Source organism: Penicillium psychrofluorescens (genome assembly GCF_964197705.1).
Source record: "Penicillium psychrofluorescens genome assembly, chromosome: 5".
In the NCBI taxonomy this organism is placed as follows: domain Eukaryota; kingdom Fungi; phylum Ascomycota; class Eurotiomycetes; order Eurotiales; family Aspergillaceae; genus Penicillium; species Penicillium psychrofluorescens.
Window position 1 is genome coordinate 2,034,949 of NC_133443.1, and position 27,864 is coordinate 2,062,812.

Here is a 27,864-nt window from a genome sequence, read left to right on the forward strand (position 1 = left end):
ACGACCACTTGCAACATATCCAATGCTAGATTCAAGTACATGGCGTCCGGTCGACGTGCGAGTGCCTCGGCATGCGTGTTTTCTTGAGCTATAGACCCGCTTGCCAGTACCATGAGAACCAAGAACGTATCGGTACGCCGCTCAAAGGAGTTAGCTAGGACGGACGATATGCACTCCGAGAACCGGCTTTCAAGTATGGGATACCATGGGTGTATCTTGACCGAAAAGCTTTGTAAGGCAGCCATGGCCTTGGGGTGGTTGAGGACGAATAGGCCGCCAGTGGAAGTAGAAATTGGGTGTGCGGCTCGCTCTAGTCGAATGACATCGGTTCCATAGTTCTCCCCTAAACCCGCCAGTCTGGTAAAAGCGCATGTCTGCAGTTTCATGTATGGGAAGCCCCGAGCGTCAAGCAGTTCTGGGCTTGCCGATACAATAGAACCTCCAGCATGAGTTGCCCAAGGGCTGGTTGCAGCTTCAGAAATGGAACCGACATCACGGCGCCGGGTAAAATCCGCCGATGCAACGGCGCGTTCGATGCGATCTAGCTGGGATCGAATCTGGGAAAGCTCGTCCTCAACGCTATCACTCTTTGTCAGTATCCTGTATCATTAAAGCTTCAAAGCCTTGTGTGGCATACTTGGTTGCTGTGCGTTTGTTTGCCTAGCAGCAAGGATTAGCAGTTGTCTCATGCGCGGTCTCGCTCTGCGGGTCACTTACCTCCGGATACTCGCATACACTTCTCCGCGTCTCGCACGAGCCGCATATTGGCTTGCGGCCATCACATCTAGTACGGCGGGAGCGACATGGCTCACAGGCGATCACTCGGAGCTTCCGGGGTTGCTCAGTGCGGGTTGGAGATGTCATTTCCGCATGAGCATGAAGAGAATGTCGCGGAATTCAGGCCGAATTTCCCCTGGTCGCATTTTCTTTCCCCGCTATTCCCCCCCGCGTGGGAAGATCTAACCGGTTCAATGTTCGGATTGGATGGCCGCGAAATCGCTCGGCCCAATACTTGCCCCACCCCCACGCCAAAAATGGCTGGAGCTTTGATCTAAGGACGATGAAGTGCCAACTGGATGCGCTGGTGGATTAGTTGTACCTAAATAGTTCCACACCGGCTGAATTCTCCAACGAGAAATAGGCGGGCTTGTGACCTGGCAAGAAAGTTTTTAAAAGCTAAAGTCAACCAGCTCTATATTTGTGCATGTTCTTGATCTATCGTTCTATCGTCTGTCCTCTTCCACGACTCACATCAAGACGATGCTCGGACCGGAAATGTTTACAGCAGTCACCCAGCACACTCAATCCAGGAGCTCTCGCATCTCCAGCTGGGATCATTCAGGCCTGAATGAAGACGCTTTCGTCGTCCAGCCCGGGGAAACGGCCATTTTGGCAGACATCGAAGGGCCCGGAGTAATCACGCACTTGTGGTTTGTGCAGGCATGCCGCCGGATTTTGGGCCCGGGCCTTATTCCATATTCCAAGTCGGGCGTGGCCATGCAAGAAGTTGAAAATGGCCAGGGCGTCAATTACGAAGTTATGGATCCGGACTACTACCGCAAAGTGCTCATCCGCATGTATTGGGACGATTCCGAGACACCTAACGTTCTTGCGCCACTCGGGGACTTCTTCTGCGTTGGTCATTCAATTGCGTCAAATTTCCAGTCGCTTCCTTTTACGGCCTCTGTGAAACCGTCTGAGGACAAGAAGTTTGGAGGAGCGGCCGCTTTAAATTGCTACCTTCCAATGTGAGTCTGCCAGCGAGGGTATTCATTCAACCTTTTTTTCTAATTGCCGCAATAACAGGCCGTTTAACAAGCGAGCTCGTATCGAGGTCGAGAACCAGAACGACATTGCCTACTTCCAATATTTCTACATTGACTATGAGCTGCGCGCAGAGCCTCACCCTGAAAACACACTCTTCTTCCATGCCCACTGGCGGCGTCAGAATCCAACGCCGGGATGGGCGCCTCCGGATCTCCAAACAAACTCCTTGGAAACGATGGTACCCAATCTCGACGGGAAGCAAAACTATGTTATTCTTGAGACGACTGGCGCAGGAGCTTACGTTGGATGCAACCACTCCGTCTATCATTTCCAAGGCACATGGTGGGGAGAAGGCGACGACATGATCTTCATCGACGATGATACCTGGCCACCGTCGATGCACGGCACTGGAGCCGAGGACTATTTTAGTCAGGGCTGGGGCATGCAGAAGAACGCCTTCCCCTTTGCAGGATCTATCATTCATGAGGGTGAAATGCCACCGTACCAGGTCTCATACCGCTGGCATCTCCCGGACCCTGTGAAGTTCAATACTAGAATCAAAGTCACCATGGAGTATGGGCATGCTAATCACCTAAGCGATGATTGGAGCTCGACAGCGTAGTAAGTGTTTCGGGTTTTGTTCTGTGATAACGTCGTCTAATCAACTGACAGTTGGTATCAAACTCTTCCTGGACCCAAGCTGGATATTTTGCCCGTGTCTGAGCGTCTCCCTAGACGCACGGAGATTATCCCGCCTGTGTCAGACGAAAAACCCGAGCTGGATGAGAGGAGGACGAAGATGGTTCAGCAAAGACAGGAGAGGTTGGATGCTTTTGTAGCCGATAAGTTGAAATGGCTCGAGCGAAGGGCACAAGACAGTAGACAACGTGCTGCGAAGAACAAGGAGGATGCGGCAGATGTTCGGCGTAGATTTTTGGAAGCTATCAAGAAATAGGTTATTAAATATGCTTCTTTTTTCTTTCTTCTTTCCATCATTGTTGCTGTTCTCGAAGTACACCCTTGGAGTGCGTGAATGAGTTTTTTTTTTACTCTCTGAAAAAGCATCAGGAGTGTGAAAGAAACTCTGTCTCGAGACCTAAACATGACCGGCATTCTTTGCCGAACCAGTCTCCACTAGTCTCTAACTAAGGTATAAATTGAGCGGGGCGCGGAAATTTTCGAAAACTCCGCGCCCCTGTCGCCGATCAAGGAACTTTAGCTTGATTCCCCGCGTCCCCGGCCACATGGATGCGGGGGGCAAGCTGTCCAAAGCGCACTAGAACACGATGAAATTAGCCGCAATAATCAATTAAAACACGAGTCCTTTCTTTGTGTGATCGCATGCAATAATGGGATTAAATATCCTCGAATCACCCGGCATTCTGGACGGTCACCCGCTTTTCTAGGTCCATTCTCCTGACCACTGACCATTGTCGACAATTTTCAAGCATGGCTCCCTCATCTGCATCGTAAGGAGATGCTCTACGCACTCATCAGAACTGGATCTAGACAGACTGATAAATTAATAGAATCGACTACACGGTGATCAACCCAGCGCAAAAATGGAAGATCCTCCAAGTACAATGGCGGTATGGACTATGGGGTAAGGACCCTGAATCATAGCAAACGATGAACAACACCTTTCTGACATCCGAAAAGCGTTATGGACTTCCATCGGTTCCATGATGCTTGGCTTTGACTACGTGATCGGCAGCCAGCTTGCAGCCCTATCAGAGTTCCAGAAGTTCTTCGGCGTCCAACAACCAGACGGAAACTGGATCGTGCCCGCATCGTACCTTTCAGCCTGGGGCGCGATTGGGCTTGGGTGTGACGTGGTAGCATCGTGGCTCGCAGCACCTGTTTTGGAAAAATATGGACGGAAACCTCTTATCCTCTTCTGCGCGGGGGTGTCCACAGTTGCCATTATTCTTCAGCAGATGGCTACCAACTGGAGAGTGCATTTGGCTGGCCGTGCGGTGAACGGTTCGTCGTTCATGGTCATCAAATGTGTTGCGATTAGACTTGCTAATAACCGAGATCTCCAGGCATCTCCATTGGTATAATGTTCACCATCTCACCATTGTGGATTGGAGAGACCTGCCGTCCTGAGCTAAGAGGGTTTTGGCTCTGCTTCTGTGAGTACTTTGAATTCATTCATCTATCTGCAAGGCGCGTCTTGCTGATTAGGAGATCTTGCATAAAGTCAATACCAGCATCATTTGGGGACAAATGCTTGTGTAAGTGGCTAGGGAGCTCAAAATTTATCTCAAATGGAGAGACCGAATACTAATGTCAGACTTAGTGTTATTGTCGCTCGTGCAAGCAGCGGGCTTCAAGACAAGTGGCAATGGTGGATCCCAGTGATTTGCATGTATATATACCCGCGTAAGTGTTGCCTCGCCTGACTGTCGCCATACATACTAACAAGTCGACCAGTGATGCTTGTTCTCGTCTGGCCATTCTTTCCAGAGTCACCATACTGGCTAATCCGCGAAGACAAGCACGAGGCAGCGAGGAAGTCTCTAGAACGCATGTATGGAGTTGACGACCCGACATTCTACGACATTGAAATGAAACGCCTTCAGGAGGACGTGAATTTCTGCGAAGATCGAGCAGAAGGAACCAAAAAAGACAAAATGCTCTGGGGATGGATCCCCTCGCCCACTGCCGAGCTAGAATGTTTCGATAAAAAGAACCGCAAGAGGACACTGACTGCAATTTGTGCTGCCAGCTCACAGCAGGTCATCGGAGCTGCCTTTGTTATAGGCAATGCCACGTATTTCCTCGATCTAATTGGCATTAAGGAGTACTTCGATGCGTCGGTCGTACTTTATATCGTCATGCTACTATCCTCAGTGGCGGCGTTTCCACTCAGCGAGATGATCGGCCGTCGGACGTTGATTGTACCCTCCAACTTTGTCCTTTGCTTTTTTCTGCTTTTGATTGGCATCATGGGCTGCGTGTCCGATCAGACAAAAGCAGGCTGGGCAATTGTCGTGTTCATCTATCTATGGGCTCTTGTCTATCAAATGAGCATAGGCGCCACGGGTTTTGTGCTGGCAAGCGAGGTTGCTACTCTGAGGCTTCGTGCCGGTACCCAGGCTCTGGTCACGATGAGCAATGGTGTCTGGGGACTCATTATGCAATTCACTATTCCATATATGGTATGACACTTATGAAGATGCCATTGACGGCTGGAAGCTGACATGAAATTAGATCAACCCAGACGCCGGACATCTCGGCGGCAAAGTCGGCTTCATTTTCTTCGCGTTGGGACTTGTCGTATCCATTTTCGGCTGGTTCCTGTATCCCGAGACCAAAGGTGTCCGTTTTGACAAACTTGACGAGTTGTATGCGCAAGGTATCAAGCCCCGACATTTCAAGAAACACGAGAGCGCTAGTGATTTGAACAACCAGATTGGCAGGGAGGAGGTCAAAACAAAGGTTTAGATTGATGATCGTGTCATATCGCAATGAAATTGATTTCTTGTTCACCTCAACGTTCAAAGATGGCAGTAAGAAGACCCATATCATGGGCACCATCTCCTTCCATCATGCAGACACCACATCCAGCTGGCGAATCCGATAGTCCCAGTAGTTTTTCCGAATCGGATCATACTTCTCCTTCAGCAGGGTAAGCATATCCGCTGCCTTAGCATTATGCCCTCCAGTCTCGGCATACACATCAGCCAGCCACTCAACAGCATGGCTACTCTTGACAGAGTTACCGTCCGCCGAAACAAACTGAGAGACAAACCCCTCCCACTCCCCCAGCTTCCTATTAGCTGCATGGATCACCCCACGCGCATACCACCAGGGACTTCGGTTCTCAGGCGCCCGTAAAATTTGCTCCTGCGTATAACGCAGCTCTAGATCAACAACGTCTTCATCAACAACAGACTGCACGCCCTTCTCTGCAGGTGTGGTTTGCGCTTTTCCCGCATTGACCATGCCGCCATCGGGTTCGTTCTCGCGCGGTCCGAACCGCAACATGTACCGGTGGTTCCACGCGGAGTTGTTGCGCACGTCAGCCTTGATTAGGGCCTCGACGTCCTCGAGTTCGCGTGGTGAGTCCCACAGTCGGTAATGACGCACCAACCAGTGTCGGTATGTCCAGACATGGTAGTTCTTTGCGTCTTGAGCCAACATTTCCATTAAAAAGTCCGGCTCTTTAGCTGAGAGCTCGGGGAAATGTGTCCGTGAGGACATGAGGGCTTGACGGTGGCCCCTGTAAATATCTCAATCAATATATTTGCTTGTTTGTATCCGGTGAATTGAATGAAACATACCAGATCTGGTAATTTTTGAGATATTTGAGTGACACTTGATTGAGCCATTCTAGCTCTTCGCTCAGGTCCTTTTCGAGCGCGAAAAGAATCCTGGCTCGGTAGATCCTGATGAGCTTGATATTAGCCTCCTCGCAAAAAAAAAAACAACAACAAAATGTAATGTCGCTACTCACCATACGGTGTAGTGAGCCGGGTTCATCGAGATCACGTCTTGCGTCAACTTCAGCGCCCGCTCGGACATTTCATTTGCGGCCATCACGGCGCGCAGATACGATGTCAACTCGAGGTACTCGGGCGGGTAGGCAATGGTAGCCAGCGGGGCCGCTCCGGAGTTGGAGCCATCATCCAGTGGGATTGGGGTGATATCGGCCCATTCAGGGTCGGTGGAGTAGTCCTTTTCCTCCATGTTGGGGTGTGACTGCGCCGTGAGAGAAGGAGAAAGAGAAGAGGAAGATATAAGAAGTGAGGGAAGGTGGGGCCGTGGCTGCCTGAGGCCATAAAAACACAAAGAACGGGAACAATATCAACGCCCTTGCTATTCTTCTTCTACTACACAGTGGCAAGCTCCTAATTACATCAATGGTGGTGCCAGAGCCTCTTCCGTTCATCTACCCACCACTGTCCCACTTTCGCCGCGTCCGCCACCCACCCAGCGGCTCTGGCGCCATGGTGTTCCAGGACCTGGTCTATGACCTCCTCCCGGGTCCAACTGCGTAATGGGCTCAATTCATCGGGGTCGGTGTCCAGATCCGAAAAGACATATTCAAAGTCTGGCGTCAGCGGCAGAATAAGCCGGTACGGTACAGCCGCAGACCCAACACTGAGCATCGTACCCCCGGAGTTGATGATGCCGAAATTCCACGCCTGCCGGCCATTGTGGGTAGCCTGGTACGGGCGGATGAGCGATTGTCCCTCGTACTCATTCATCAAATCCAGTGCTGCGGCCGAGTCTTTCTCGTTCAAGGATTTCGTGTTCAACAACAAGTCCAGAATGGTCGGCACAACCGACATCGAGGTTGCGTTGGCGGTGATCTGAAGCCGGGGCAGTAGGGGATGTCGGAAGACGAGCGGGATGCGGAAGTTGCTGATATGCCCGTTCTCGTACGTCCCCGTCACTGGTGCATCTTCTTGGAACGCCTGGCCACTGGGTCGGGGTCAGCTTGGGCCAACTGAAGCCATTGATGATCAACTTACTGGTCTCCGACAAGCACCACCAATGTCTCATTGGCAATGTCGTTCTCATCCAACACTTTCAACATATCACCCAGCCAAGTGTCCACGTAATGGACCGCGTTTAGATAATTGTTCATGTCCTCGTGTTTCTCCATGAAGCTGTCTTCTGCAAAGTATTGCTCCTTATGGAATTCCTCGGGTGTGGACCAGGGATGATGGGTTGTGCTTGTAAAATGTGACAAGAAGAGTCGCTCGTTGTTTTCGAGTGCGCCTCTCACCACGTCTTGCAGGTAAGGGTATATCTCGTGCTCCGAAAAGCTGGCTGAAGTTAGCATGATCTATGAATATTCGGAGAGGAGTGCTCACCCAAAATAATTGATCTCCTCCATGTGGGGATGGTAGTGGTCGGCTATAGGCTTATCAATATCTTCGCGGTAAATCGCTTTTTTGAACCCCATCATTCTATTGAGGTCGCTCTGATCATCATACTCCCCGGTGATAGACTGCAGAAACACCGAAGTCCAGTTGCGGTCTTGAAATCTGCCATCATCGATAGTTGACTTCGGCTGGAGCTGATTGAAGAGTTCCAAAACCTGCATGATACAGGGTTGGTAGATGTCGGCCTTGACTTCGCCCATGAAGTCAATTGGGATCGGTCCCACTCCGCAGTGGTTCATAACTGCACTCTTGAAGGAGAGAGTGCTACCAGTGAGGACACCGTTGACATTGATGCCACCCATGCCAGGTTCTGCAGAGTCCTTCCATTCGGTCTCTAACGCAGGAGGATCACCTTTCGATGATGAAAACCCACCAGACTCCCCCGTTAGCCTTTCTGCAACGGGCGTTAGGCGCGCTAGCTTGTCATTGAGGTCGCGAAGGGCTTTCTCATCGGGGTGGCGATACGACGAGAGAATCTCCCGGTGTAGATGGGAGTCATTTTTCAGAGGAAAAATATCCTTGCGCGCACTTTCCATCATCACGAGAACAACATGAGTGATCGGGATATCGTGGTCCTTCAATGCTCGAGCAAGTGGCTCAACTAGTCCGTGGTTGAGATTCGTGATGCGCAAGGGATCGTCGACGGGATCGTAGAAGCTCTTCAGAGACTCTTTCGGATCTTGCCCGTTGAATATGATATCATCATTATCAAGATTGGACAATTCTCTCCAGCGGTTGAATCCGGTTGGTAAAGGAGCAGCAGCCCAGGAGGGCTGAGTGTCGTCTGTCGTCAGCCGAGTCATACCCGGAGCCCAGCCCTTGAAATGACCATTGGAAGCCTCCCAGTATTGCTCCTCAATCAATTCCGGCAAAGGAAACTCTCCATCACTAGGCTCGTGGTGCTCAATACGCTTCAACCCAATCGCTTCGAAAAAAGTAAACGGCAAAGCTCCGGACATGTGGTTATAAGGCACCTGAGGCCGAAAAATGCGCAGACCGAAGGTTGCGACTATAGCACATTTGGTCCAAAATCGAATAAGCCGCTCTTTACGGAACGTTTGCTGTATATGGGCCAGCGGAAGCTCTTCATCCACGCTTTCCGACGAGGGCGCGCTGAACACCGCTGACAGCCATTTGGTCATCAAGGTGCATATTCCCGTCATGCACATCCACGACGCAACAAGAAGCAGCGTAGCTGCTCCCAGAAATGATCGGAGCCCGCTAAGTATCAGTTTTCTTCCCTCTGGATCATTCCCAACGCTTGTTGCGGCATCCCAGCGGGTCTCACTGCCTGTAATGAAGTAGAAGCCGATCTGGGAGGCGGAGAGGACGAAAGTCAAGCACCTATATCGGCAGACGCAGTCAGAATAGTTCTCCTGTTTTTACCAAGTGTAACAGTCCCACTTACGATAGAAATGATGTTATTCCTGTTCCAAAAACAGACTTCAGACCCGTTGTTTTATGCAAGAGGAACCAAGCACCGGCAAAGAGAAAGGATTCCTGAATAAAGAAGGTCGGAAAGTAAAGGACGAAAAGCGTGCGAGGGAGAGATCCTGCATGTTGATAGAGATGCAATGTCTTCGAAGACAGCGCCGACACAACCAGTAGTGAGAGGACCAGGGGCCGGAGAAGAAGTGATGGACGAGCGACGATCATGATGGGCAGCACGACTCCCAGACGGCCACGGCACGCATCGCGTGTTTTCGATCAGTGTTCTGGATTAGGTCTGCTCCAATGGAGAGTATGGATCATGTCAGTATTTGCTTTTTTTTCCTTCAAAGGAGTCAATCTCAGTTCAGGTGGCTGTGGTAGAATCCTACCTATGAACGAGAGATCAAGACATCCTGAACAAGATCAATCAACCCAAGAACGGTGCTAGTGAGCCAATACGGTGATCCTACATCCGGCTAGCCCACCGTCCTTGTTAGCAGTTGTGGGGTCGAGTCGAGATCAGCCCCGTGCCCTGTGTTGCAGGGAGTGTCTTGTACCATCTTACTCTCCCTTTTAGCAAGGCGGACGAAAACGGCCACGCTCATTATGGTTCGTCAAGGGCGGTTGCCAGGCATGTGGGACCCCTCTTTCTCCAAAGGACAGGAAGGGCAAACGGTCAGACGAGCAACTTCCTTCTATAGCTATCTTGTATCCACTGAGGCTAACGGAGTGGGCTGATGCATACGGTCGTGTTTGGGAAATCAAGCGGGAACTGATTACTACGGAACCGTTCAGGACAATAGTTACTTTGCGCATTGTCTGTGCCACCTTGTCCGATGAATGCAAATTGCGGGCCACACCTAAAGTTATGGAGGGGCATGCCTTGAACGACTCGAAGGGGTTGTCTTACATCCCAGAATCTCAATTATGTAGGGTTCAACATCCCCTTCGTGATCAAACAGGAAAGTCACACCATAAGCTGTGCTTAAATTCTTACCTGGACCATGGCCAGAAAATATTATTATCAAAGCCTTCCATCAAGTGTGCATTCTGTCCAGGAATGATTCGTGGCAGTTTGTTTTGGAAAATTCCAACTCGAGAACTCAGGAATGTGCGGACCAACAGGGATGATGTCCTGGTCTTGTGCTCCCTTACTTGATTGGGACCGGTGAGGTCAACATTCCAATTGACCACTCAGGAATGTTGCACTTTGGCAGATCTAACTGAAAAGAATGCTAGAAGAGTCAGTCGAGGCAAAGAGCAAAGAGATGGCGGACTGGACTGCACCCTACCAGGCCACTTTAAAACTGCTCTTCAAGATAATGCTATTGCTCCGCAACCAATGGGAGACATCCCTGCAATATACAATCCACTACTAGAGTATGCATTTATTTTTGTCCTATAATTCTCCTAAGATACTCTCTGGGTTATGACCCTTAAATCACCGGTGATGATTTTGGTGCCCAGGTGTTACAATATGTATGTCTCATGCAAATGTTTCCCCGCCACTCTGTAGATATTCCACTTCTTCCGGCGTCGAAGTTCTGCCCAAAGCCTCATTGCGATGCGGATATCGCCCAAACCGCTCAATGATGACCTTGTGTTTCTTCTCGAACTCGGTGTTCATAGCCAAGAACGTCTTAAGCTCATCTCGTCGGCCAGACAAAACGCGATGATACTTCCTTTCATCTTCAGATAAGGTGTCGACGTCTCTGTCAACGAGCTCTTCCAGCTCCGACGCCTTGATTTCATACTGCTCCAGTGCTTTCTCGTGCATTTTCAGTTCCTCGGAGTGCATCAGAGGCAGATAAAACCACATGCGGTAGGCCAGCCGATATCGCAGCTCCGACGATTGAGAAAATATTCTGTTCTCAATTGCACGCATGGCGATCGCACTGGCCAGCGGATCAAACCGGGTAAATACCACCTTTGATTCAGAACCACGGTAGCAGTTTCGAGGGATCTGGTCCAGAAGGAGAAGGGTGTAGAGCCATGAGAAAGGTGAGGCCGTGTTGATTGTTTCTAGAATGTCGGTGGCCGATGCTTCGGAAGTAAGAATCAATTCCAGCACAGGGCGGAATTGTGCACTAATCCTTTAGATCAGCGTTTTTTCTTCTTCCTCTAAACGCATCTAAAGACGGTGGGTGGCAGACTTACACGCAGGCCTCGTCAAAATCCGCGTCGCGTGTGAACCAACGTTGCATTTCATTTTGGCTTGGGAGAACCAGAGAATTCTCGTCCAAACAATGACCAAACCAGAGTTGATGCACGCTCTCCAGGAGATCTGGTGTCAGGGTCTTTTTCAGCTCCGGCGACGCGCGAGCCATGGGCGCGGTCGAATGGAACCCGCGGGGGGCCGCGCGAATACAGGGATGCGATGCTCGAAGATAGTGTAGAGGCTTCCAAGCCGGCTGAGAAGCTCGGCTTGGTGATCTGATTGTCAAGGCCCGGACGAGTCTACCTGCCATGACCGGAGAGAGAGAAAGAGACTGAGCCTGGGCCACGAATGGGGATCTCCTATCGGGACCAAACAGGCAAAAGTTTCCCGTTATCGCGATCCCCACCCCGCACTGACCCGGGCTACTCTTGTCTCTGCCGGAGACCTCTCGCGACAGCTTCATCCTATCTCTATCTCTCCTCTATGCAATGCGGCGAGTCAAGAAGTCCCGCCACGGCTGTGCGCGATGCAAGACTAAGCGGGTTGGTGGTCCCGCTCCAAATCCCCGATCGGGTGCTAACGGGATCAGGTCAAATGCGGCGAGGAGAAACCCCATTGTAGCCGCTGCACACGTCTAGGCGTGCGCTGCCCGGGCTATGTACAGTCGTTGCGCTGGATCACCAAGCATGAGCAGTCGGATCAGACTTCTAGCGCATCTATAACAAATGAAACTGGGATGAGCCCGGCCTCGTCGTCAAATGCGCCGCAACAACAGCAGCAGCAGCCGGAGGACATCGGCCATGTTTTATCTTTGAATGATGACCCAGTCCGAAGGCCTTCACACGACACTACCGCCACTCCAAACTTTGGGCTGGACGGGTCAAACTCCCTCTGCGATAACTTGTGGGATCTTCCCGGGAACGGGTCTTTACCTGAACTGTCCGACCTCTGTCCGCCCTCTGCCGGCCCTGGTCCATCATCCTTCTCGCCGCAGGGAGACTCGGCCTACAGCTTTGGACGGTCAGATGAGTCGCCCGGAGATCTGTCGCGTTTTCTGTCTTTCATCGGTCCACCCGCCCCGAATGACGAGGAGCCAGGCAGCATATACCGAGACTTTTCACCATCGGCCATCGTCCGGAGTTACCCTCCCGCGCCGCATCCTTCAACATCCCGCAATTTCATGTCCATCTCTTGTCCACTAAACAACCCGTCGTGGACTCTGATCGAATACTATTTCAAGGAAGTTGCAGCGCTGTTCTCAAGCTATGATAGCCAAATGAACCCGTTCCGGACAACGGTCTCCCGGCTGTGGGGGTCCTCGTTGGCGATGTGCCGAACAATGCAGAGCATGGCTGCTGCAACGCTGGTCAATGACTTCCCTCAGTTCGGGCCTCTGGGCCGGAAGATGCGCAACGAGGCGGTCGACATCATCACCCGCGAAGCAGTCATGGATGACAAGGCCCTGCTGGCACTGCTCATGCTCGGCCAGACGGCGAGCTGGCACGATCCGACGGATCTCGGGGTTTCGTTCTTCAACATACTGCGTAAACAACTCAATACCATTGCGTCGTCCTCGTCGCACTGCCCGGGATTTGACTTCACATCCAAGAACTCCAGTAACAACTACCGGTTCTTCGAGGAAGCCCTAATCTACTGGGAGATGCTCCTGTCATTCGTGACCGACAACGACACAATGGTGTTCTCTGACTCCGCAACATCCATGGACGAGTCTCTAGTTCTCCAACGAGTTCCGCATCCTTGGACCGGCATCGCGCGAGACACCCAGTTCACCGTCCACGAAGTTGGTCGACTAGTCCGGCGCGAACGGAAACGAATTCGAGGGAGGCGCTTCACTTCTCAAGACGACATCGCGCGCGCCCAGATGGCCATTGACAAAGCCCGGGAACTAGAGGCTCGGCTCCTAAACCTCGCCCATCCATCTGAAGCTGAGATCGTGAGTCCCGGCGACGATGAAACTCCAGTCTGGCACCTCCTCACCATGGCCGAAGTCTACCGTTGCACGGGTCTGATGCAACTCTACCGCGTCTTCCCGGACTTGTTGCACAGTCGTCTACCGTCTCCTGGTCCTCATTTCCCCGCTGCTGCATCGTCCACATCCCGGGATCCGTTCTTTCCCATCGATCTCGAAGGCATGAATATGTCCCCGGGCTTTTGCAACAACAGCACTGCAGGTGCTACCAAAAATAATAATAACTCCCAAGATACTGCCCCTTCACCATCACTACGCACCCAACAAAACCTCTACCCTCCCTCACCCCGCCAACCATCAGCAGCACAAAACCCACCCCAAAGCTTCGATACAGAGCCCGACCCTGACACCTCCTTATACGAAAACTGGCTCACCGAATTCGCCGTGACAACCCTCCACCGCCTCAAAACCATCCCCCTCGAATCCCGCACAAGATGTCTCCAGCCCTTCTTACTTGTTGCGTCAAGCAGCGAGCTCCGCCTCCCACGCACATGCACGCCGCGCCAACCTACATCTCCAGACGGCCAAAGCAACACCGATGACAACAACGATTACAGTGAAGAAACTAACAACGACAACGAGAACTATAACGATAATGACGACGCCGATAGCAACGAAAACCAAGGCCCCGCCGTCTCAATGGCCGCCATCGAGGTCTCGCGCACGCGGAAATTCATCCTCGGCCGTCTCACCTCGTTTCTGCATGTGCTGCCCCCGAAACCGATCAATGTGTGCTTGAAGCTTGTTACTGAGGTGTGGAAACGGATGGATGCGGGTCAGGAGAGTGGGACGTTTTGGATGGATGTTATGATGGAGAAGGGGTGGGAGACTACGATGGGATAAGTGGGAGGTAGAGATTTCTACCCCGGCTTTGGATTTTGTATTGGATTTGGATTTCGCAAGATACCCTTCATTTTCTCCTTTTTTAATCTTCTACTGTTTGTATATGCGGTGCAATCTTCATTAGTGGTGTAAAGTCGACCCTGACTTTCAGTGAAATCTACCAACTTTGGACAGTCATACTAGGAATACGTACTGCAATTCTGCTCTGTGGTATTAACTATACACAATGAATTAGATAGTGATATGATCAGCAATAACTCGCCCAGTATATGGGCCTTAGGAATAATAAGACAGACCGGAAATAAGACATAAAACAAACCAGGCAAGAGACAGCTAAGCCTGCGCCGCTCGCTTCCAGAACTTCCACCCTTCTCTCCGTTCGTGCACCCCAACGCCAACAAGGCGCTCGATACCCTCAGGCCCATCGGCATTCTCGAACTTTTGCTGGTCGATCTCCTCGCCGCCTTCCTCGTCAGAGCCGTTGCGCAGCACCGCGGGCCAGAGAACGCCAACGCCGTCTCCACCGAGAACGGTTTCGTATTTGATGAATCCCTCCGAGGAGAACTTCTTCTCTAGATCGCGCACGACTTCTTTCTTCGCGTCTGGGCGCAGGAGCGTGATTGCGCAGCCGCCGCCGCCGGCACCGGTCAGCTTCGTCCAGCCAATGTCGGCGTAGTCGACCAGTTCGCGGATCCGTTCCAGGCGCGGGTGGGAAACACCCAGCGAGACCAGACACCCGTGGTTCATGCGGATAAGAGTGCCGAGCTGTGCCAGGCTCTTGTCGGGAGAACTCTCGAAATCAGGGTCGTCGACAAGTTGTTGCGCCGACGTTGATACTTGATCAATGGCGTTAAGAATAGACTCCGTCACCACGGGATGTGATTCCCTGAGTCGGAAGACCTTGTCGACCTCTGTCTTTGTGGAGCGGGATTGTTGTGTGTCGACGAGCAAGAGAGGAAGTTCGGGGAAGTTAAGGAGGGGAGTGACCTCCGGAGGCTCGTTATAGTCTACGCGACGAAACATCACGGCCTTGCCGCCCGCGGCGACCGTGTTGTCCACCCCACTGGGGTTTCCGTGAATGCACATCTCACCCACAAACGCCCACCGGTTGATGCGCTCAATCTGTGTCTCTGCCTCCTCTGGCGGCTGGTCCGGGTGCGGACCGGCCAACGTGCGGATCTGAAGAAGAAGTGCGGAACTCAGACACACACAGACACTGGCGCTGCTACCCAGTCCGGCGCCGGTGGGAATTGTAGATCGGAGAGTGTAAACGGCGCCTGCGCTTTGCGGGGATCCCAGGGAGAGAAACAGGTAGAGAAAAGCGAATGCGCCACCCACTTGGTGCTTGCGGATTTCCTCCGACATACCCTTCCCCACGCCTTCGAGGTGTGGCTGGGTCGCGGCGACGAGTTCGGGGTCGAGGGAGGTGACGAGGTCGTAGTAGTACTTCTTTTTGGACGGCTGCTGGAAAATGTCCCAGGGCAAGGCGTCAATGTTCCACGTGTGGTCGAGGCCAATGTCTCTGAAATTGAGGGTGACGGTGCGGTGTGACTTGGAGAGAGTTGTGACGTGCAGGTACGATCTGAGGGAGATGGCCGCTGCCATGGCTGCTTTGCCGTGGACGACGGCGTGCTCCCCGAACACAATTGCTTTGCCTGGAGCAGACACCATGAAGGCGGGCGCCATTGGCGAGGATGCCTTACGCGACATGGCGGGCCGATGTGGTTTCCCCGCGCCGTTCACTGGGGATGACTCGGTGGAGGATGTGCTGTCGGAGAAACTGTCTGAGTCGACTTGGCCGTTGCCGTTGACTGAAGCGCGAGACCGAACAGGGAGGCCGTTCTGCGCGCCGCTGGGGAGGGTGTGGGTAGGCGTGCGACGCTGGTTGGAATTGGAAGGTTTCGCTCCGTTGGTCTGCCGCAGAGGTTCGGTCATGGTTTGGTGGGGGGTGCAGGAAAAAAAAAGGAGAAAGGAAGAGGAAGCAAGGGAGTAAAAAGTCAATGGGCGATGAACAATGCAACAATCGCAAGAGAAAAAGCGAAAGAAAGGGAAACGGGGGGCACGGGGTTTGGGCTGCGGGTCGCTGTTTCCCCGGGTCGGGGGCCAATAAGATGGCCCGAATTGGGTATTGGTCAGCGGGTTCGTGTAAACAGAAAGAGATTTTTTTCTTTTTTCTGGACTAGAGGATGTGAATAATTCCATCGTTTCTGCAGTGTGTTCGCCTTAGGACTGGTTTTGGTTAGTGTGTGCGGCGCAGTGCAGTAGCTTCGCCGGGATCGTCTCTATACTGTACATGTTTGATCCATGTCAGGATCCTCACTTCAGCTAGATTGTAAAGAGAACATCACACGGAATGTGATTATGTATTGGCAGCTGACCCTCGAATGCCGAGTTGAATTCTCTACTATGAGCTATTGACATGGACCCCTATTGCAATTTCGTGTTGTGTCTTGACCTACGCCTGTCTAGTTCTCCTTCCACATTGACGGCACACTAGAAAAGTTAGCCCTATTGCCCTACTAATCAACTCAAAGCTGTGCTCAACTTACGTCACGTCAACGACAGCACATCGTCCATTGCGGACAACATCTGTTGCCTCCTTGAGAGTTAGATCCAACTCTCCTGGTGCCTTGACAGTAGCACCCCATGCACCCCCAGCAGCAGCCGCAATTCCAGGGTAGTCAGGCGAGGGCTCGAACGAGAGATTGAGATCTAACCCTGTGTCAGTTTTATAAAACACCAATGTTGTTTCGACATACCGCCCCTGTTCGACTTTGACGACAACCCATCTTTGTGGACAAGGAGAGCCGACACCTTGGGTGCATTCCACCCGCTGTTGTTCAACACGATACACAGGAATGGAATGTTATAGCGCCGGGCAATCCAGTACACGCTCTCCATCTGGCTGAAGAGATATGATCCGTCTCCGATGCTGTGATGTCATTAGACTTTTCCATGTCTCATGGATTGTAGATACTCACATTGCACAGATGAAGGAATTTGGCTTGGCTAACTTGATACCCAGCGAGGCACCGCCTCCCCATCCCAGTCCACCAGCCCCACTGCCGACGAGAGAACCTGGCTAGAATGATGATAAGTGCTGTGAGCACACTGTCAGATTGAGTAAACCTACTTGAGTCAGGTTGAGGTGGTTGATAACAGCGCCCGCGTTGGTGACAGCCTCCAGAACATAGATGGTGTCGTGTGGAAGGGCGTTTCGCATTCTAGATATCAAGTACGGGGTACTGATGACACCTTCATCGGACACGGCCTCCAAACTGCGTAGGTTTTCCTGCCAGCTCTGATAGCGATTGCTGCGTGCTTCAAACGCTTTGGTGTAGCGTCCTCTGTCAATGCTTTGCTTGTCCAGAAACGAATTGAGTTGCTTCAACGCAATCGCACAACTAACTCGGAATCTGCGAGTCGTGTCGAAAAGAAATACTGAACATCAATGGTCAGAAAAATGGTCCAATGCAAAATAATCCGGGCACGTACGCGGCATTTGTTGCTTGAGCGGATCAACATCAAGATGGAAGATTTTCGTTCCTGAACAGTCAACATAGTTCCAAACGGAAGAAAATAGGCCTAAGTACCTTTCTGTGGCTTTCCAGCGGTGGGGATCCATGGCACATCACAGTCCAGAATTAAAATCACATCGGCTTCGCAGACTTCTGAGTGTGTAGTCACAGTGACACCCAGATATCCTTCATGGTCACTCCGCAAGCACATATCAGAGCCTACCAGTTCCACCACACTAATTGGCAGCTTATCGCAAAGCTCTGCCAGTAGGGGAGGCGCTTGGTGATTGCGACCCAGATATCCCGTAATGACCAGCGGTCTCTTCGCGCCTAATAGGGCAGTCGCAATCAATTCCACCTCTGGTGACCTTAGCAGTATTCAGCTAGGACAAGAAGGATGCTTACCCGACTCTGGCAATGCACTAGGCGCAATTGGACATAGGGTTTGCTCTCCGAGGTATTCTCTCTCCACACGCTAAAGCCCGTCTAGTCAGTGGAATTCTCTCCGACTCGGCTGAGGCGGGCTCACTTCTTCAAGAACCTCCCTCGCTGCAGTTAAATAGGCCGGGCCTTTAGGGTCTGACATAGTAAGCTGCAGAGCTCGGTACACCATCTCCTTGATATTTCGTCCGGTCTTGACCTCCCCGGTGTACCGGCAATATTGGCGGACAATCGCTGCTTGATCAGGCACGTCTTGCACCCAATGTATGAATCTACGAAAATCATCAGCTCCATTTCCAAAGACTCTGAGACTTTTCTCACTCGGTCCTCGAGCCTAGCAGTTCCCCGTTTTGAGTGAAGGGGCTGAGACCTGCAAAGCACAAAACAGGCACTCTGCTCACTGAGGCATTGTGGATGGATTGCCCCATGGCCAGAGTTCCACAGTCGACATGGACGAGGACACATTGCTATATTTGTTTGATTTAGTGGAAGCATATGGATAGACCAGCAATTGTCATACCGGAATACCGGTGACCTGGGCATAACCCAGTGCTGCGGACAAGGCCACCAGCTCAGAAGGACAAGTAATGATCTCGGGAATCTTGGTACTGTTTTCTGTCATATAATAAGTTTTTGCTGATCTGAAAGAACGTGGCTGGGTCACACCTTGCTTCGCTCTTATCACAGCTTCCAGGATGGCGGGATGATCGCTGCCCCTATTTCATCTCGTCAGAAAAAGGTCAAAGACCGATTTACCAGTAGACGAACAGGTTGACAAAACAATGAGTAACACCAGCCTCCGCTTCAAAAAAAGGATGAGCCAGCTTGTTCAGAAAATATTGGGGCCGTGTCTGACGTACTCAGTGCTTCGAAAAACCCCTCGGCTGCCGTTGTCAACCTGCCACGCTTGACAAGCTTTTCACGATCATCAAGGGAATCCTCCTCCCACTCTACAGGCCTTTTGCGAGTAGATTTATTTGAGGCCATGTTAAATTGACTGCAATGCTAGGCTCCTGCAGACGTTGCTTTTTTTGGACGTTGCGTGTTAGTTGTGGAAAACAAAACGGTGGGTTGCCGGACTTTATAGTTTCCTCCCCTCGGTACCAACTTTATTTCCTAGTTTTTCCGAAGCCAACCTAGCCGTTCTCAACTTCACCGAGTCGCGAGTGTGGGGATGGTCTGGAGCAGAAGCAGGTGTTTGTTTCCGTATTCCCCACTTCGAATGGCTTGGCTATGATCCTCGCGTGGAACTTGGCTTCTCGGGGTTTCCGCGATTGGATCAATTCGGTGCGGGGATGAAGATGACGGGGCCTGCCAAATCCACTCTGCAGTAGCACTGTACAGTAGTCTTTGCTATTTTATTTTGGACGATTTCCCGAGTTTCAAGTACTGTTCATCTTTGTATCCACACCGAGGAGTAAATCATGACAATTAAACAGGCATTACAATTTGTACCAGCCCAGCTTCTACATACCGTTGTGCAACGAATATGGCCCATCTCGTGTAGAAAATTGGAACTCCGTAAATCATGACAATAGTTACTTACCAGAGCATTGAAATCAATTGCAGTGAAAACTGAGCAGTCCATAGCTTGTTCGACTGCAGATTAGTTTGCTTAGAGAGTGGGACGTCCCAACTCGGGGAGATCCCTGCCCAATCAACTATATGACATAAGCATAAACATTCATCTGTGAATCAAGGGAGTCGGGATCTCCGCGAGACATACACCTTGAACCATTTGTCACAGCAATTCCCCGCAGTATGTCGACCGTGCAGCATCAAAAGACTGGTCTTACGACCGGCCTGCGCAAGAAAACAACGGAAGCGTGCAATCCTTGCCGAGCACGGAAGCTGAAGGTATTACTGCTCGCCAGATCGCACATGCAGGGCAAATGGAAACTAATTGAGGTAGTGCAATGGCCTCCTGCCTTGTCAATCATGTGAGAGTAGTCAAAATCAGTGCGCTTACGACCCATCTACTACAGCTAGTAGGGTTATCGGGTAAGTGATACTAGAACGCCCCATTCTCCCCTCGAGCTGACGTGCCACCTAGGGGGCTTGATATTATCAATGCAAGGGTGATCGAACTAGAGCGTGCGGTATTTGGCGAGAGGACATATCAGCCGAGCAGTGCAGTGGATTCACCAGGTATTTGCTTCCTGTCTCCTTTGATCTAGTATATACCAAAGCTCACGACACAGGAGGAGCCGGCTACACCACTGACCAGAATATCTCTGGGGTCACGATTTTTGACGAGAACAATGTATCATCCTACGGACCTACCGCCACCATCGCGCTTCTCAAATCAATGGAGAACAAACTGTCCTGGTCCGAATCAGCCGATGGCCATAATTCACGGCCAACGAAAAGACCGCGATGGGATTTGAATGAGCCTCCAATGTCTCACTCCGAAAGAGTCTCGAGACTGGATATCTATGCATCCGCCGATCTCCAAAGCGAAGGCACTTGGAAAATACGGGAGCACCTAGCCCACGCGCATGTGGATTGTTTCTTTCTCACCGTCCATGATACAATCCCAGTCCTGAACGAAGACACATTCAGATCTGCCTATGGACACTTTTGGAACGCACCCCCTCCAGACTTCAAGAACACTCATACCCGTCAGAGTCATTGCCTGATCTACTCAGTCTTGGCGTTGGGTGCTCTATACTCCAAAGCCGCAGCAAATGATTACCAGTGGGCAGCCAGTTATTTTGCCGAGGCCCAGAAGCTTCTTGGGGGCGCACTTGGCGGGAATTGCTTGGAGATAGTTCAGGCCACTATGTTGATGGTAACAGTTCTACTCCCAACGCCAGCGTTTTTATCCTTCTGACAATTATCAAGGCGACTTATGCTCACCATATAGCTCACCCCAACCGTCAGTATTCCCTGAAAATATCTTTTTCTCAGTTCTAACATCGTCTAGTCGCGTATGACTACTTGGGAATTGCCATCAGAATTGCATATTCAACCGGGATCAACCGAGACCTTGATTCTGCCAGCGCCGCTGCAATCGAGACTCAGGCTGCTCTGCGGACATGGTGGACTCTGTATAGCTTGGAGTCGGAGCTCTGTCTCGAGTACGGGAAACCACTGTGCATCCGGGAGACTGATGCCAAAGCTGCTTATCCACATGAGCCCTTGGTAAGGGGTTTTTTTCAAGTCATCATTGAAGCCCCAGCTAATTAGCTCGACAGGACCTAGCCGCAAATGCGAGCAAGATCACGTTTATTATTTTCATGGCCAAGCTCAGCAGAATAACTCGCAAGATCATTGATCTGGTATGTTGCTTTGATAATGACGACGTTGAAAATAAACTTGCTAAATTTGCTTTCCAGCTATCGGACATCAGCGAAAAGGGACTTTCGATGCAGTCTTATGTGGGCCGACTTATGAATCACCAAGCAGAACTTATGACATGGAGAGGAGAGCTGCCCGTCCATCTCTCTCCTAGAGATAGCGTTCCCATGGCACGGCTCTACGTAATGGAAAACACTGCGTGGATACAGCGCCAGTACTACGAAGTGGAGATCCGTGAGTAATCATTGCGAGCACATGGAAGGTATTCTAATAAATTTATAGACTTCAACCATTTGATGCTCGTTGCGCACCGCCCGTTCTTTGCCAATGTGCACATCTCGACGCCCTTTTACACGTCCACCATGGCCAGGAGCGTTTGCATTGGTGCTTCGCGAGAGACAATACTCTTAGCACACAAGGCTCTCGTCCAAGACCCTGATATCGATCATTGGTCATGTTTCTATCATCGTGTTGTCTCTGCAACGCTGGTAGTACTCATCTGCGCCTTTGATAGCCCCGCAGACGAAAAGGCTAGTTTGCTGGAATTGTGCTGGAAAAGTCTCGAGGTGTTTCGTCAGATGCGCTCTGGCTGTCCAGAAAAGGGAATTACAATGGTTCAGAGGGCCTTGGTCAGCCTATCAAAACCCCAGGTAACACAAACAGATGGAGAGGACTCTTTGGACAGATCAGTTGATGTAATGGCTGTTGGATAAAAATTATATTTGAGTGAGATGGCTATATCTAATTAATATTCATTAATATGAGCAGCAAATGGCCTTGCTTGCACATATCATAGCCAATCTATCAAGGCTATAAGAATAAAGAAGAAAACGTATGTATGCGCACAACTCCTGTTTATTCTCGAAAATGTGCATTGGGATCATGTGCGAGAAGCATCTGGGCTATTGGATTGTCCGCCGCCAAGCGAATAGGAGGCAGGCCATTAGCTTCAGAAGGCACCGTAGCTCCACAAGAAAGAAGCAGCTTGATCAGATCCGCACCATTCAACTCAGCGGCAATATGTAATGCAGTTTTATCATAATCAGTTTGGATATTCACATCCGCGCCATTTTCAAGGAGTACCCTTGCGACAGCAACATCACATCGACGGGCTGTGCAATGTAGAGGGGTCTGGCCGGTAAAACTCATGGCATTGACTTGAGCTCCGTGGTCAATAAGTAGCTTGACAATGGCCACATCAGTATGATAATTAGGATCCGCAGCAATATGTAAGGGACTGATGCTCTGGCGGGCATCTGATGCGTTCACGGGGGCACCAAGATCCAGCAGCTGCCGCGCCATTGGCAGTGATGACATTCTCGCAGCATGTTTCAAAGATTCCAACCCATCTTTCCCACTGAGGTCAAGGCCAGAGCCAAGAAGCATCTTCATCATTTCCGTGGAACTCCCAAGCTGGATAGCACAGCGCAGTAGGCTCGGCCCCAGATGGCGGTCTGAGAGGCTCAAGTTTGCATGGGAACGAAGTATTTCCAATTTGTCGATGTCGCCTGATACCACGGCGGCGACTAGCGGGTCATCTTGGTGATTATGAAGGCTATGACTCCAAGATTCAAGGTGGACGGGGGGGTCGTCGTAGGCACCGTAGTCAATCAGTAACTTCATGATAGAGATACCCTGATTGTATTTGATGGCCCTAGTCAGAGGCCTTGTTCCTCGGTCGTTCACGAAACCGGGCTTTGCCCCATTCTCAAGAAGAATTTGGACTATAGCTGTATAGCCATACGTGACAGCAATCGTTAAGGGCGTTTTCCATTCAAGATCGAATGCGACAATATCCGGGTTCGCTTTCACAGATAATAGGGTCCTCACAGCCCACTCGTTGCAATTTTCAACGCTTTTGATCAAAGCGCTGCCTCCGGTATGCTCCACATTTCTTTTGAACAGCTCGAAGATGAGAAGGTTGTAGAGAGTGCGGTTGGTTATCAGAAAATGCAGAATATCACTTTCTGAATCCAGTTGAGCTGTAATTAAGAGAGCTATTTCATTTGGAAGGGCAGTCAAAGGCATGTTATTGATGAAGGTATGTTAAAATCTTGCCAAACGTGGCTGAACAAGTCGGACCAGATAGATTGGGGCTGTGCGAGACGACCCCGCCATTTCTGGATAGGCAACTATACTTCAACCAACTAAGTACAAAGTAGGCATTTTGCCAACCGAATTGCTGGCCCTTGGGGGCAATTCAAGCCCTAGTGGTTCAGAGTCGGCATTTCATCGAACAGGAGGATATCTTGAGATCTGAGAAATACTCCGGTTTGTCTTTACCAAACACCTCAGCATTGGGCGGTAACAGCGCCAGCCTGCTCAGCAATCAGTAAAACTATTTTTTGCTATTACCCATTCTCTAGCAGACTTGTTCGAACAACGACTATATCTCCCTTATCGTTTGCTTGTATTATGTTCTAGCGCAGACTTTAAATGAAGTTGTCACAAGACCCTTCGGCCATGTGCTCTTTGCAAGTGTGTATGTGCTATGCCAAACAATGGTTGCTATGCATCTAAACTATAAAATGACTGTCTGGCTAGATAAATTCCCCAAAAAAAAACATAAAAATATGAAAGAAAAGTCATAGGCTCTATGTGTATCGAAGTCGAAGACAATTTGCAGAATATAAACAAGGCACAAACTATATGCAAGGTCATCACTCATCACAAGTTCATCGTCACGGTCATGCTATTGCTGTGGACCAGCAGGCACGGAGGCAACCCTTGCCACAGTACCTCCAAATCATCTAGGTAGGATAGACTGTCCTCCTCACGGAGGGAAGTACCCTCCACCGGTGATGGCAGTGTTGTGAAAATGACAGCGGTCTCGCCGCTCTGCTGAACCATCAATTCGTTCAAAATCAAATGCTGTGCGCGGCTTGGAAGATCGTTGAAACACAGAGGGGTCGAGGCAGATCCGGGATATCCCATTGCGGGTTTGTTGTTGTTGTTGCTTGTGGAAGTGGGGGATGGAGCGGACGGGCGCCGTGCGTAGATAGAATCCGATTTTTGAGCAAAACGAGGCGGCGAAGCGTTGGAGGCGAACATGATGGATGGCCCTGCCCCTTCCTCCTCTGTGTTGACTTTGGCTTCGGGGATTGGCGACGAGCTGAATCGATTGCTGGATGCAGAACGGCTCATGGTCGGACGAGGGGCAGGAGACTGGCTCTTGGGTGATACTTCGCCATCTCCTGTTGCAACGATGGAGGGGATCGATTGAGCGCGAGTAGTCCCTTCTTGCGCTCTTTCAGTGCTAGAAGACCCTGCACTGGGACTGTAATCATCACTACTGGACCGACCAAGTGGTCGCAGCAGACCTGATGTCGAGCTATTCTCGTTTCGACCACTGGCCATATCTTCCTCGTCACGATCATCAATTTCCGGCTCGCTGATATATGGGTCCAGATCACTGTCATCGCTATTTTCAGTTGAGCTCTCCGGACTATCGTAGTCGACAAAGGCATCCAGCAGCCGGTGTGTTTGCATCCCCAGTGGGGGGCCCCCAAGAGCTCGAAAGCTGGACACAGACCGTTTTCGCGTGGAGTTCTGGATCAACTTCTTCAGGCCAGTCACACGTTGATGTAAAGTCTTCCCTCCGATTTCCTGGTTTGAGGGGTCTTGCCAGGTGGCAGCTTTCTGTAGTTGCTGGGCAGGGTCACCCGCTGCATCCGAATCCTGAGAGTTCTGGAAACCGTTGCGAGCTCGTACCACACCTAGCCACCAGTCTTCGTTTCGCAGAACTGAATGGACATTATCTTCAGCATCAGCAATCTCTGGGGAGGTATCGCCATTGACGATGATTCGATAAGCCTTCAGATCGCCGCAGGCAAGCCAGAAGACCAAAACTTCCGCTTCTATCCGCAACTTCTCCAAAAGTGCTTCGACTCTTCCTCTTTCATCCTCCACATCGGTTTCATACTCGACAAACACAGCCACTCTTAGTTTATAGGTTCTCTTCCAAGAAGGGACGGTGTTGAGAATGCAACCCAGTTGAAGGATAAGTGTATAAGTGTCGAAATTCGTCGTCAGCACGTTCTGCTTGCTTTCGGTATCAGCCCCAAGCTCCGCAGACATCTGAATTGGCCACAGGTCGATATATTTCTTCGTGTGACGGTCATGAGGATCGGGTAGTTCAAGGTCCTCGAATCCCTTAGCCACGGCGACATTAATCCGCAACTTGAACAAAAGATCTTCAAGAATCGTAACATAATTTTGGGAGCTCATTGTATTTGTCGAGGTTGCCTCTTCGGGCGCGTCATTGCGGATGCCCGACGCAGCTGAAAAACGTCTAGACTTGGATGATTCTCTCCGCAAGCCGGTCATTGACACTGTTTCGACCAAGGACTGATTTTTTCGATATTGGTCAATCACAACAATGTTAGGTCGCATTCCTCCCAGTCCAGAATTCAGAACAATATTTCGCATTCCCCATTCGACTGCGGGCGATACAGATATGTTGACAAAGGCCTTGATCTTGGAGCATTCGACGAGCTTGGTCCATGCTGTCTGCTGCCGGCGTGCTTCGGGGACCGCCGATGAAAAGTCTTCGGTCACGATGACATGTCCAAGAACAAAAAGAGAGCCTTTCTTCAGCGAGTTGCAGAAGGAGACCATTTTGTACTGCCTGTCAATATCAGCCACAAAGAGTAGAATCTGTGGCCGCCAGAATTTGACATGCTCTTGCCGCAGCCGGAGCAGGTACTTGCGGACCTGGTGGTATATCAGGCTCTGGCTTACATCGCCCCACGGCTTGGGAGGCGAACTGTAATGGATCAACAAGAAAAGCACGACCAGAATTCCGACACAGCCTGTGGCATACAGACCGTCCACAAAAAACATGCTGACCCCGGAGACTAGAGTTCCAGCTGCAGCGGTCTGCCAGTTGAAGTAGTGAAACGAGGGCCGGAAGTTTGGTGCAGAGCCGATCTTCAAGAGGAAGCAGGCCAGATTCGTGACTAGGAAAGTCATCAAGTAGGTCATGGTGACAAAAGACGCGATACGGTTGATATCAAACAGCATCGTAAGTTGAGCAAACACGAAAGTCACGACTATCGCGTAAAGTGGATCGTCAGTCTTCTGGGTTCCTTGTCCGAAAAAGCCAAATCCCGGGAGCAAACTGTCTCGGGCAATTGCCTGGAGCAGCTTGGCAGATCCGATAACTCCCATCAGCGAGGAAAAGAATGATGTCGCAAATTCGCCGAGAAGTATGACAGCATCGGAGGCATTAACCTGTAGGCAAATTAGTTGGACCGGGACAGTACTTCCCAAAGAATGAATCACTTACGACCTGAATCACATTCACGTTATTATAGAAGGAATCCCGGGTGACCGAGGCTGCCACGGCCAAAATGACAAGTGTGTAGGTAATAAAAGTCACAGCCAGGCCCGAAAGAGTACCTTTGGGGATAGACTTGCTCGGGTTCTTCAGATCGCCCGACATGCTTGCACCAGCAAAGATTCCGCCCGTGGCAGGGAAGAGAATCCCAAACAGATCTTGAAAGTTCTCTCTCCCTTTGATCTGACTACCCGCGGCGCCTTTTGTCAGGTGAGGTTTCAGATTCTCAAGCAGAGTCTTCACGCGAAGGCCCGTGAACTCGACTCCGTGTTCCGGCCAAGAAAAGGGCTTCATGAAGATGGCCGACAAGGGGATGCTAAACGTGGCCACGAGTAGGATGATCAACAGCCCGTTGCTCGCCCTTGCGAAAATTGAACTTCCGGCCAAGCAGATGCCGGTGCAGAAAACAAGGATAACCGTTCCCCACAAGTACTGCCACCAAAAGCCTTCCTGGAGGAAGTTCGCCCAGCTCCCCGAATGGATTCCAAAATTCTGGGTAAAGCAATCGACGAGACCAACAGCGTTCATGCCGGTATTGAACACGGTGCCTAAATAAAAAACTAACCCAATGGACCCGCCAAACTCGGGGCCGAGAGACCGAGAGATCAGGTAGTATGCACCTCCGCCTCTCACTGTCCCGTTGGTTGCAATCGCGGAAAGAGACATTGTCGTCACGAGATTGATCGTGTATGAGATAATAAGCAACCCTTTGGCGAATTAGCCACACTCTCCCAAAACTCTAGCCAATTTGCCTACCGAGAATGCCCAATACACCTGCCTGTCCTAGAATGAAACCGAAACGAAGGAACATCAAAATGCTCAGCACATTCAATGTCGTCGGAACAAAGACGCCGGAAAGAGTCCCAAGCTTCTTGGGCTGATCCGTTGAGCGGAACCGATGCCCATGTTTGTGGTCCTTGTGGGTACTGGATTCGTGTAAAGCCCCGGCAGGAAAGACTCTCTCTCCGCTGCTGTCCTCTGCTTCTGTGTTGTGGTCCCGTTTACCCCACCATTGAGCGATACCGCGAAAGAGGTTGGTAGGTCCTGAATCACTTGGGTCGAGGCGTGCGACATCCTCCTCGGCGGTTCTGGTCCTGAAATTTGGACGTCGGCGGGACATCGCGTCGGAGGAAGGCCGGTCGGTAGCCGTTCTGAGCAATAGATGTTGTTTCCTGGTT

General features: G+C 50.9%; 11 protein-coding genes across 11 annotated transcripts; 4 read left to right on the forward strand and 7 right to left on the reverse strand.

The window, feature by feature from the left end:
* Positions 1–1,260: 1,260 nt before the first annotated feature.
* Positions 1,261–2,722, forward strand: PFLUO_LOCUS8040 (uncharacterized protein; the record flags this gene model as incomplete). The annotated part of the gene is made up of 3 exons (XM_073785736.1): positions 1,261–1,748; positions 1,807–2,340; positions 2,440–2,722. The coding sequence occupies 3 exons, from the start codon at positions 1,261–1,263 to the stop codon at positions 2,720–2,722; spliced, it is 1,305 nt and encodes a 434-aa protein (XP_073642062.1).
* Positions 2,723–3,996: 1,274 nt separating this feature from the next.
* Positions 3,997–5,217, forward strand: PFLUO_LOCUS8041 (uncharacterized protein; the record flags this gene model as incomplete). Its single annotated transcript, XM_073785737.1, has 4 exons — positions 3,997–4,004; positions 4,070–4,152; positions 4,204–4,931; positions 4,984–5,217. The coding sequence occupies 4 exons, from the start codon at positions 3,997–3,999 to the stop codon at positions 5,215–5,217; spliced, it is 1,053 nt and encodes a 350-aa protein (XP_073642063.1).
* A 102-nt stretch (positions 5,218–5,319) lies between these two features.
* On the reverse strand, positions 5,320–6,462 carry PFLUO_LOCUS8042 (CAAX geranylgeranyltransferase alpha subunit; the record flags this gene model as incomplete). Its single annotated transcript, XM_073785738.1, has 3 exons — positions 5,320–5,995; positions 6,057–6,161; positions 6,230–6,462. The coding sequence occupies 3 exons, from the start codon at positions 6,460–6,462 to the stop codon at positions 5,320–5,322; spliced, it is 1,014 nt and encodes a 337-aa protein (XP_073642064.1).
* Positions 6,463–6,632: 170 nt separating this feature from the next.
* PFLUO_LOCUS8043 (uncharacterized protein) lies at positions 6,633–8,836 on the reverse strand (the record flags this gene model as incomplete). Its single annotated transcript, XM_073785739.1, has 3 exons — positions 6,633–7,200; positions 7,251–7,547; positions 7,596–8,836. The coding sequence occupies 3 exons, from the start codon at positions 8,834–8,836 to the stop codon at positions 6,633–6,635; spliced, it is 2,106 nt and encodes a 701-aa protein (XP_073642065.1).
* Positions 8,837–10,584: 1,748 nt separating this feature from the next.
* PFLUO_LOCUS8044 (uncharacterized protein) lies at positions 10,585–11,425 on the reverse strand (the record flags this gene model as incomplete). The annotated part of the gene is made up of 2 exons (XM_073785740.1): positions 10,585–11,185; positions 11,256–11,425. 2 exons carry the CDS (start codon positions 11,423–11,425, stop codon positions 10,585–10,587), a joined length of 771 nt encoding a protein of 256 aa, XP_073642066.1.
* A 319-nt stretch (positions 11,426–11,744) lies between these two features.
* Positions 11,745–14,089, forward strand: PFLUO_LOCUS8045 (uncharacterized protein; the record flags this gene model as incomplete). Its single annotated transcript, XM_073785741.1, has 2 exons — positions 11,745–11,798; positions 11,846–14,089. 2 exons carry the CDS (start codon positions 11,745–11,747, stop codon positions 14,087–14,089), a joined length of 2,298 nt encoding a protein of 765 aa, XP_073642067.1.
* Positions 14,090–14,422: 333 nt separating this feature from the next.
* PFLUO_LOCUS8046 (Mevalonate kinase) lies at positions 14,423–16,024 on the reverse strand (the record flags this gene model as incomplete). Its single annotated transcript, XM_073785742.1, has 1 exon — positions 14,423–16,024. The coding sequence occupies one exon, from the start codon at positions 16,022–16,024 to the stop codon at positions 14,423–14,425; it is 1,602 nt and encodes a 533-aa protein (XP_073642068.1).
* A 530-nt stretch (positions 16,025–16,554) lies between these two features.
* On the reverse strand, positions 16,555–18,670 carry PFLUO_LOCUS8047 (uncharacterized protein; the record flags this gene model as incomplete). Its single annotated transcript, XM_073785744.1, has 11 exons — positions 16,555–16,582; positions 16,639–16,801; positions 16,849–17,021; positions 17,071–17,171; positions 17,223–17,530; positions 17,585–17,635; positions 17,683–17,967; positions 18,013–18,082; positions 18,137–18,320; positions 18,370–18,515; positions 18,569–18,670. 11 exons carry the CDS (start codon positions 18,668–18,670, stop codon positions 16,555–16,557), a joined length of 1,611 nt encoding a protein of 536 aa, XP_073642069.1.
* A 2,160-nt stretch (positions 18,671–20,830) lies between these two features.
* On the forward strand, positions 20,831–21,590 carry PFLUO_LOCUS8048 (uncharacterized protein; the record flags this gene model as incomplete). Its single annotated transcript, XM_073785745.1, has 5 exons — positions 20,831–20,839; positions 20,893–20,926; positions 20,975–21,192; positions 21,246–21,329; positions 21,387–21,590. The coding sequence occupies 5 exons, from the start codon at positions 20,831–20,833 to the stop codon at positions 21,588–21,590; spliced, it is 549 nt and encodes a 182-aa protein (XP_073642070.1).
* Positions 21,591–22,203: 613 nt separating this feature from the next.
* PFLUO_LOCUS8049 (Nuclear factor NF-kappa-B p105 subunit) lies at positions 22,204–22,971 on the reverse strand (the record flags this gene model as incomplete). Its single annotated transcript, XM_073785746.1, has 1 exon — positions 22,204–22,971. The coding sequence occupies one exon, from the start codon at positions 22,969–22,971 to the stop codon at positions 22,204–22,206; it is 768 nt and encodes a 255-aa protein (XP_073642071.1).
* A 1,044-nt stretch (positions 22,972–24,015) lies between these two features.
* On the reverse strand, positions 24,016–27,806 carry PFLUO_LOCUS8050 (uncharacterized protein; the record flags this gene model as incomplete). The annotated part of the gene is made up of 3 exons (XM_073785747.1): positions 24,016–26,580; positions 26,636–27,234; positions 27,443–27,806. The coding sequence occupies 3 exons, from the start codon at positions 27,804–27,806 to the stop codon at positions 24,016–24,018; spliced, it is 3,528 nt and encodes a 1,175-aa protein (XP_073642072.1).
* Positions 27,807–27,864: the final 58 nt, after the last annotated feature.